General features: G+C 32.0%; 1 protein-coding gene across 1 annotated transcript in view; it reads left to right on the plus strand.

Annotated features, from left to right (window-relative positions):
- The first annotated feature begins 879 nt into the window (after window positions 1-879).
- Window positions 880-10,819, plus strand: part of LOC106469146 (metaxin-1-like) — a 15,782-nt gene continuing 5,842 nt past the window's right edge. Inside the window, exons 1-5 of the mRNA XM_013929608.2 lie at window positions 880-1,076; window positions 4,056-4,125; window positions 5,218-5,297; window positions 7,617-7,709; window positions 9,512-9,691. Coding sequence (XP_013785062.1) covers window positions 1,002-1,076; window positions 4,056-4,125; window positions 5,218-5,297; window positions 7,617-7,709; window positions 9,512-9,691 — 498 coding nt within the window. The 5' untranslated portion in view covers window positions 880-1,001. The remainder of the gene's footprint in view (window positions 1,077-4,055; window positions 4,126-5,217; window positions 5,298-7,616; window positions 7,710-9,511; window positions 9,692-10,819) is intronic.

Here is a 10,819-nt window from a genome sequence, read left to right on the forward strand (position 1 = left end):
GTCACTTTAACTTAACTACTTTTATAAACACACGCTATAATTCGCTTTACTTACGGTGCCTACTGTTCGCTTGGCTCAATTATCTATCTCTATATCTATCTATCTATGCAATTCTATCTTTAATCTCTTCAATCGCGCTGGGTTTTCTCGCCAGGCTTATATACTAAAAAGGAGGGCGCCTCGAACCAACTAGAGTTGCCAGGAAAATTCATGATCCTTCGAGAAACTCCAGCGCGCATACACTCAGCGTCGCGTGACTTCCGCTGTCGTAACAGTAGAAAGGAAAGGGGGAAGAAACACCTAGTATTTTTGACTGCTACATTACCACAGAATGTAACTTTTTTCATAAATTACATACAGAATATCTACATGAATATTTTGAAAAACTGCCTGAATGAGGATCCTCCAGTGATTCAATGGTAAGTTTACAGAATTACATTGCTAAAGTCCGGGGTTAGATTCCTGCGGTGGATAGTGCGCAGATACACGTGATGAGAACAACACTGATAGCCTATTGAGTAGCTTTACGCACAAATAAACATTCGTATTTCATTACGTTATTTCTATGAGTTATTATATTGGTGTAAACAAATTTTATAACTTCTAAACAAAAACAAAAAAAAACATAACCATTTTTGGATATTAGTTTTTTTTTTACACAACATTCGCCCCAGTAAAAAATCGTGTGATTAAATGTTACCTTTGGCTGCTTTGATTTTTTTGTTTTGTTTTTTTTTGGCGAAGCGACAATTAACCATCTTTTTCACGAGCGGGGTGAAGAAAAATTATTTTTTAACACTTCCGATTGCATTGCATATGAAATTTTCAGTTTCAAATCAAATGAATTAAATCAAATTAGTATTATGATTTTGAGTTTGGCTGTGAAAGATCGCATTATTTGAATAAGTTTAGCCACTTGATAGATGGCAGTTGTGTCGAACCAAATTCGAGGCATGGATGAAATCGAAGGTTTACATTAGTATTTTACTTTTATTGGAAACATGGACATGAGTTTAGAAACTTGGGATGGCGACTGGGGCTTACCGTCAGTTGATTTGTTTTCTTTGCAGATCATGGTAAGTGATAAAGTTAATGCGATTAAAAATATTTCGGTTTCATTATTGATTTATTTTTTGCATAGCATAGATAATTATCGTAGATTTAATTTACAAACTACACTTACAGCTCAAAATCAAATATTAAAATAATTTACTTGAACTGTTGAAGTTGAACTTAACTTAAGAAGTTGGTAGTTTTTTACCTTTAGTTTCAGACTTTTAGTAGCTAGTAGTCTGGTAAAGTGGTGTGCGGCTGTACCTCACTTCTTTTCTTAAGTTATTTCGTCTTTATTTCAATAATATCGTAGATTGTGTGCATAATAAATAAAAATCGATACACTAAATTGTTATACGGATATGATTAAATTGGAATGGAACATAGGTAAACTTAAAATATGGAGGGCTCAAGACTCAAGTATTCTTTTATTATATGTTATTATACTAGTACTACTACTACTACTACTACTACTATAATTTGAGAAAAGTTAGTTTGCTGTCTAACTTCTCCTACTACTAGTCCTGGGCTTTTGCATTTGGACCTGTTAAATATGGTTTAATCAGCTAGGAATGCATCAAGAAATGATTTTTGTTTTAAAATGCTTAATTTCATAGCTCTAGTGATGGCTAAGTATAGATCAGTCAGTGAGGTTGGGAGTACTGATGGTATTTCTCCAGTTTTTCTTTCATTTACATGGGATGTACAATAACTCTGCAACTGCATTTCATTTTCAAATCCCATCAATAATTTCAGGGATTTCTTTTTCCACACAATGTCATTGATGGTTAATAGCTTCCCAACAGTCTGTGTGCATGTGTGTTTATGACAATGATACAAGCCATCTTGCCAAATACAGAAATCAGAGAAGGGGGGCTAGAAAAAGGGGTGGGGAATTGTGGGGTAAAAGTCTAACTTAATTTGTGAATTTGATTATGCTGAATCAAAAAATCTGGTTATCAAAAATTTATTTTATTTTCTACAAATGCTGTTAATCTTCAATTGAAGTTAGTACCTGTAATTCAGAAGATATATTTTACATGTTGGATGTTGATTTAGTACCCACAAAACTCCTGTTAATTTACCAAATACATCATTTAACATGAATAAAGATTAATCATTTCATAAATTTGTTACCTAAGTTATTTTAATGTGTGCACTATGACTAAGTAGAAAGTATGAGGATTTTATGAAGCAGATGTTTTAAAATGTACTTTAATAGAATTGTGTTATCATTTATGCAATTTTATTGTGTTTATACAAGCTGGCTTATTATTCCATATAGATAAATAAATAGGTATTTAAAGCTTGTAGGTTGAAAAAAATAAAACCTTATCTGTTTCCACATACTGGAAATAGTAATGCTTAAGTTTACTGTGAGTACTAACTTGTAGTCAGTAGTTGTGCATTGTATATGTCTACACGGTCATACAGTGCACAAGTGGTAGCCAGTGAAAAGATTCAGTGATCATATAAGAGTACTGAAATTTGGCTGATCATGAGTACTTTATATACTATACATACTGTTGCATCAATCTGGCCAAGTGACTTGTATCATTTTGTTGGCTTTCCACATGAGACAAGGACAGGAAAATTAATGAAATACTTCACTTTCAAGTTAGACAAAGGGGTTCTTGTGTGGTAGCCTACAATCCTTAGCTTACCTACATTAAAAACTATTCCAAATGACATACTTACAGTATAAAATCCCTAATTCATACCAACTTGTATGTGTATACAAATAACATATTTAAGGGAGAAAACTTTAATTCATACCATCTTTTGAAAGTAACTTGATATGGACTTTTCCAAGGTGTGAACACAGACACGGGGTCAAACTGGTACAAGATTCCACGAGATAGCTGCTGCCACATATAACTATTATGTAAGGAAAATAATTAGCACATGTCTAAGACTTTTCAGCATTCAGTTTACAAGCCATTAACTATGTGCAGAACACCTGCATGGAAATATAGGAACAGTTACCTGAATATTATGTAGTTCAAATATATTCTATAGTAGTTATGGAAGTATGAAATTAACAGTAGTATTTTCACGTTTCTTTGCTTTTCTGACAATATTTTAACATAAAATATGACCAACAAGGTCCATTTAGTTCATTTAAGGCTGTCCATATACACTCATCTGTAAGGAAAAAAAGAAGATAAAAGTTAAACCCACTTATTTTTAAGGAAATTATCAGTCATCCTCCCCCCCCCCCTCTAAGAAAATAAAAACTTGTACCACCCTCCACTTCTGTTGATAGAAGTTCACTCTATAAACTAATCACCTCATTAAAAAAATAAAACTTTTTAACTGGAATCTGACCTTTCAGTTCCAAATCTTAAACTTATGTTCAATCCTAAATAATCAAACTGAAATACACTAAAATAACTATTCTAAACTTTAAATAATACCATTAGAGATGTGGCTTAGTGGTTAACTTCTCAGATTGTGAATCCATATCTCGTGGTTAACTTCTCAGATTGTGAATCCATATCTCGTGGTTAACTTCTCAGATTGTGAATCCATATCTCGTGGTTAACTTCTCAGATTGTGAATCCATATCTCGTGGTTAACTTTCAGATTGTGAATCCATATCTCGTTGTCAGATTAAATTCAGTCCTAACCCTATTTGCTCTCTAAACGTAATTGTCAAATCACCATTCAGCCAGTCTAGAGTAGTGCAAGAGTTGGTGGTGGCTGCTGGTGATTTGCTGTTTTCCCTCTTGTGTATCAGTTCAAAATTATTAATGGCTATGTGCAGTTTACGTGTAGCTTTGTGCAAAATTCTAAACAAAGAAATCAAAATAATACATATCTTCTCCGGTCTTATACTTTTAAAAATATTAATTAGTTACTTCTCTGTCACAACTCAAAAATACTTCATCCATTGCTTGACAGTGATCTCTAAAAAAAGCTGAGTTAGCATTTTTATTGAATTCTTTCTGTTAATATTGTCAGTGTCATTTCTTTAACTTGGACTTTCATTATTTTGGAAGGCTTATGCAAAATTTTCAGGAGCTCCACTGAAGCTGAACAAAACCAACAAGCCTTGGCATTCCCCAAATGGTATGTAAGTCAGAAATTTTGTTAGTCAAGTAGATATACATAGTAATCCAACACGAGATACTCCACTCATTTTGTATGGGAAGAAGATGATACAGTAAAACAGAAGCTTAAAACTGAAACTGTTAAAAGCTTGTTTCTCTAATTGGTGTTGTTGCAAGCCAAGTGTTCTATTTCATGATGTACTTTTGTGTTGTTAGTGTGTTATATTCTTCCACTTAGAAATCAGTTGGGTATCACTTATTGGATTACCCTGTATTTTAGTTTAATAACAGTATTTTAGGTTTGAACTTAGAATGGTGTACAGTTGGATAATGTTCAGGACAGAATAAGTAGGTATGGAAAACAAAATAAAAAACAGGATATCTTTTCATACCTTTCTGAAAAAAATTGCTTGAATGGAGACAGTAGTAGGTTTGATGAAACTATTGTAATGTTGTTATGATCAGCCATTCACTGTTGTTCAATGCATTTTAGTTGGTCACAGATTGTTATATGATACTTTTTTGGAACTTAGTAAATGTAATTTTTAATGTTCATTGGTTTACTACCACTTGTAGTCCACGTAGACACTCAGTTATATATCACAGTACAGTTTAATGTTAGGTAACACAGAAAGCCTATATGAAACGATAAATATTTTGGGCTAAGCTTGGACTGTGAATCAATTCCTTTTATTGCAAAATTAAACTCTGCACTTTGGGCCATGGATGTACTGTAAGAGTGATTGTCATATCTCACTATTCAATTGGAGTAGCCCAAAAGTTGGCATCAGGTGTTGCTTACTAGCTACCTTTTCTAATCATAATAATTCAAAATTTGGAATGGCTAGGGCAGGTAGCCCAACTGTAGCTTTATACAAACAGACAAATTTTTATATACGAGTGAGCTTGTCATTGTTAAACTATGAAAACTTGCTTTATGTTGGAATGCATTCACTGGAAAAACTGTAAAGTAACAAGCATTTTAAAGTACTGCTTTTCTTATATCGTTATATTACTAACTGTTGTATTATTTTTGGATTGTATCATGTGCTGTATTTAAAGATAGTGTTGGTTTATAATAGTCTAAAATGAAAGTTTTCTTCTCTTGTAGGTCAGTTACCTATGTTCAGACATGGTCCCAAGATAAGCTTCAGTAGATTTGGGGATATAACTGCATACCTCAGGGGCCAGGTAAAATTAAATATTTTAACAAGCTAAAAACAGCTTTTAATTGAAATAAGAAAGTCATTATGAATTTGAAGGTTTTTGACATTGGAGTTTAAATATGAAATATTTATATATACATATAACAGTGCTGACTGCTGTGTATATATATATATATATCTATACGTATAAAATGATAAAAACCCTATAACTCAAGTGCTTTTGAAAGGTGGACCTCTCTTCTTCAGGGGCAAACTGGGAATGGCGGTGTAATCAAATCAGTGATATAGAAAAGGAGTTCAGTGACATCATGAAAGTCATTTGTTCTTTCAAAAATGCTTAGTATATTTTTCATGTACTGTTGTGTGTCTCATATCCGGTACAATGTGGCTGGTGACGAGCGTGTTATGTAAAAAGGCATTAGGGATAATTTGCTTTAGAAATGGTTAAAGAATAGAAATAAATAAAACTATACTTAAGTGTTTAAGTAAAATAAAGGCAACACCTAGAAAAAGAGATGTTAAGCTAATTAATTTATACAAATAGTTTTTGGTTTGTTTTAGATCCATGTTACAAAGAAGATATAAAGATACTGAAATTGAAAAGACTAACAACACTCAGCAGAAAAACATCCTAAAACGGAACAATACTAAAGTTTCAAATAGAATTCCTCTTATTATTACCTGTCACTATAAAATCAGAAACATTTCACGAATTATTAAAAATCATTTTCAGCTCCTACAACTTAATGTTCTCCTTAAACAGATATTTCCTGAAGTTCCCGTTGTCTCCTTCCGAAAAAGTAGAACTCTAAAAGATATCCTTGTTGACACAAAAATGAATTGCATCCCACCAAAAAATGGTTGTCGTCCATGTAATAAAGCTCGTTGTCAAACCTGAAAGTTCATAAAAACCACTGACTCATTTTCTGACAAACACAACCAAAGAAACTATAAAATATTTTCAAGGAAATTATTTGTGGAACACAAAACACCATTTACCTTATGCAGTGTAAAAATGTAATCCCCAATATATAGGACATACACAAACAACTCTAAGAGAATGTTTCAATAACCATAAATCTTCTATTAACACCAAAAAAGATCTCCCTATTCCTCAACACTTTAACCAACCCGGTCATTCCATTAAGGATGTTACTCTCATCGGCATTGAAACAGAATTCAAAACTAAAGCTGATAGGGAGATAAAAGAAGCATATTGGATCATTAATCTAAACACTGTTCAACCTTTTGGAACCAATCTAGATCCTGGAACCAGTAATCTTCAATCGTTGGTTTCATCTCTGTCAAAAGAATAATCTTTATTCTTTGCTTATTTCTTTCATGTAATGTGAACCCTAATTTTTCTGAAACTTACTATTTATTTAAGATAATTTTCCATACCTGTTTTTATAAATTAATTAGCTTAACATCTCCTTTTCAATCAGTCTCCAGGTGTCACCTTTATTTACTTAAACACTTAAGTATAGTTTTATTTATTTATTTTTTATAACCATTTCTAAAGCAAAATATCCCTAACACCTTTTTTACATCATGCTCTTTTGCCAGCCACATTGTACCAGAAATGAGATACACTTACATGAAAAATATACTGAACATTTCTTGGAAGACCAGATGATCTTAACGATATCACTCAATCGATTACACCACCATTCCCAGTTTGGCCCTGAAGAAGAAAAGTCCATCTGTCGAAAGTGCTCGGGTCATAGGGTTTTTTATCATTTTATATCAACTCTTTTTCATGCCTTTCTGATGACATGAGTACACACACACACACATATATATATCATCAGTGCTTTAATTTTTTTAATTATTTAACCCTCTATGGTGTCACTATCCTTAAATATTTTCTGTATTTTTATTACCAGTATATCTTGTGTTTTTTTTTTTCTTTCTTAGGCACTATCTTTAAATAGTTTACTTCATCGAAAGGGACCATAGTAAAAAAAAAGACTATAGGTCAATTTAAATTCTAATGCAAGTGGCAGGATACAGCCTAACTACTATTAACAATTAATGAATGTCTTGCATGTTAAAGATCTTAATTAATTGGAGAATGTGTTTCTACAGTTTACAAAACATTGGAAGTTGTACAAAACTGGTGAAAATGAACATTTTATGATCAAAACACAAGCTTTTGAACATTACCAACAACAAAAAAATTATATCTAGTAACTTCTTTTGAATGCAATAAATATTCTCTTCTGTTAAAACTACCACTGGAAGGTTGTCAGATTTTTTTAGGTTAAAGTTAATGAAGGAAGATGCTCATCTGTGCAGAATTTACTGGTTTTTGATGAACAAATCTTCTATAATTTATTTTCAGAACTACAATGCAGACTTCGATTTAACCAAGAAACAATGTTCAGATATTGTGGCTTACTCATCGTTACTAAGAGATAAGTTGTATCCAGCTATAGTAAGTTTTTTTGTATTAAACTTTTGTTTGTGTGTGTGTGTATGGGGGAGTTACAGCTAGATTATATATTACAGGTAATTCTTGAATGCAGGTGCTGTTATTTTAATGAATTAAGTCCTATTTTACGAATGAAACAATGTGTTTAAGAATCACTCGTTACTAAATCATGTTTTTTCACATGCTTCTTCACTTTTTTTCTTTTGTCATCATTTTAAATTTATGTTTGGAATATATTTCTGTACATCAACAATGTCGAGAAGCATTATCAATTTTGTTTTTACTAAACAGTTGTTTCACTGCTGGATTAGCCTATTAGCATAAGTAGTAAATGCTATGAGCCTCATGCTTATGGGGGTCCTGCATCCATAAGAAAATGTTTTTAACATTTGAATACAATTGTTAAAAGTAAAAAAATTCAAAATGCCACAGAAATCCATTAGTGTTATATCCACCAGGGCTTCAGTGTGTTCCTTTGTGCTTCAGAGCACTCCCGGAGTGAAAAGGAGCGGAGTGGTCCTGGAGTGAATACTTTTTTGTAATCACTCCAGAGCGAATGTGTTTTTCTGCTTGACTTCGGAGCCCTGATATCCCATAGTGGTATAACAAAAAATTATAGACACAGCATAAGTGAATGAACATGTTTTGTTTTAATCATTGTAAGCATGAAAATTTAGATGCATATGATATTCTAAGGTATCAGTTATGCTGAATACGATGGACTAATCTTGCAGAAAATTGTTTGTATATTGTAATTTGAAAAACAGATGCAAAAACAAAGTACATGATATGATTCAATTGAAAAATTGTACTAAACCTACAATGTTATTATTGGTTTGACAAAAATGTGTTTAAATTTATCATAATGGCAGATAAGAGCCACATCTTCTAAAAATAGATGGTTAATTTGGCACTGATTTTGTTTATTTAATAATTTTTATTATATCACAATTGAAAAAACTTTTATTGGTGAGACTGATAATGTTTCTTGCCTGAAGTGTTCTTCTAAATACAATAACCTGTATTTCTTTTATATTTATTAGAGTAAATTTAAGGAGACTATTTGTGTTTCAAACTTTAAGGCCCAGTCTAAATTGAAGACCACAACTCTTCCGTCTGGCATGACTGTTGTACTCATTGATGACTTCTTATTAACAACTTCAAATTTCAGAATGTCTTATGGGAGATAATTCATTGAAAAACAAACTTAACAAAAAAAGTTGAATTTTTCCATTTTTCACATGGCAGCTTAAGATTCTAAGTTTTTTGTATTTTTATTTTATAAGCTGTAATTTGGAGTTGAACACATTTTGATCTTTCTATTGAAGTCTGACAGTTAATTTGTTGTTGAAACATTTTAAATGTTTTAATTGAGTACTGTTCTAGGACATTTTAAATTAAAGAGAACATTACCAAAAGTAATTACAAGAAACCCAAGTTTGGTATTCATTTTAACAATCATAATTTGTGGGGTCTAAATTTTTTTCTGTGTCATCATTTTACAGACATTTTAATATTAAACTTTTCATTTAGTCTCCTAAAAAGGAAAATTTTTAGCTACAGTTCTTAAGATTTTAATTTAGGGTTATTCCTTTTCCCTTCTTCACTTGATTTGCTCTACGATGGTCACTTGTTTTATCCATTTTATGTTTTTGGTATATTCTCTCTCTGAAAGAGATCAGAAACAAGTACATATAACTATGAAATTTAAGTTTGTGTTCGTTCTATGTCTTATGTTTTGTTTTACTTGTATACATTAATAAGCCTATTCAGGGTTATATCAAGAGTGGATTTCTTTCTTCCAGCTCTACGTTCTTTGGGTAGACAGTAGAAATTACACAGAACTGACTAGACCCTGGTACACAAAAGTCTTGCCATTCCCTCTGAAACATTTTCTTCCTGGTTACTTTCAGAAAAAAGCCCAAAAGACTATTTATAATTTTACAGGTTATGATGAACTGGAAAAAGAAAAAATGGAGAATTTTGTAAGTATCTTTATTAAAATGTTTGCTTTCTTTGTTTAGGAAAAAATCAGTTACCAGTGCTGCGTTATTACAGCTTCATCAGAGTTGTAACTACTGGATATAACTGTTTCTTATCAACTAATATAACGAAGTTTAAAGATGCCTTTTTAAAGCAGAAAATAATTCAAAGTAGCATTATATGATTGGTCAGTTTGTAATACTCAGTTTTACGTGTTAGGCTAATATAGTTGGTGATCTAACTGTTAAAGAAATAGTTATACAGTCAGTATAAGTGTATATATTTCACAATAAAGAATAAAAAAAATTGGTAATTTCATGAGAATCAGTGTGGCTTTTAAACATGAAGTGAAAATCAAATGGCATTACTTCTTCAATTCTATTGGTATCATATTGTTCTTACCCATATCTTAATGCTTCAAGTCTCATCTGCTATTGATATCATGTTGAGGTTTTTCTAAGATAGAAACCTGAAACACAGGTCATGAAACTAAGACTTGGTCCATCCATTCAGATGAAAGCATTCACCATCAATTAGCTTTTGAAACTTGTCAAAGTCTGTTACACCTGGGCTTTTCGTTCTGAATATGTATTTCTGAAAGATTGATCACCTCTTCTGTTACAGTTGATATGTTCTTTCATCTTTGCCGCTACAGTCACGTACAAACTTCTTTCTGTCCAGATGATAATATCAAACACAACAACTTCTGTATTTTGGTTCAAACAGCTCAAGTTGGCTGAATACATTTTAGGAATGTAACACAATTGGCATGACTGTTTTCCATTGACTTGAGTATGATTTAGGAAAGTAACACAATTGGTATGACTGTTTCCCATTAACCTGATTAGGAATGTACCACAATTAACATGACTGTTTCCCATTGACTTGAGTATGATTTAGGAAAGTAACAGAATTGGTATGACTGTTTCCCATTAACCTGATTAGGAATGTACCACAATTAACATGACTGTTTTCCATTGACTTGAGTATGATTTAGGAAAGTAACACAATTGGTATGACTGTTTCCCATTAACCTGATTAGGAATGTACCACAATTAACATGACTGTTTCCCATTAACCTGATTAGGAATGTAACACAATTAACATGACTGTTTCCCATTGACCTGATT

The sequence above is a fragment of the Limulus polyphemus genome, unplaced genomic scaffold (genome assembly GCF_000517525.1).
Source record: "Limulus polyphemus unplaced genomic scaffold, Limulus_polyphemus-2.1.2 Scaffold3324, whole genome shotgun sequence".
NCBI classification, from domain to species: Eukaryota; Metazoa; Arthropoda; class Merostomata; order Xiphosura; family Limulidae; genus Limulus; species Limulus polyphemus.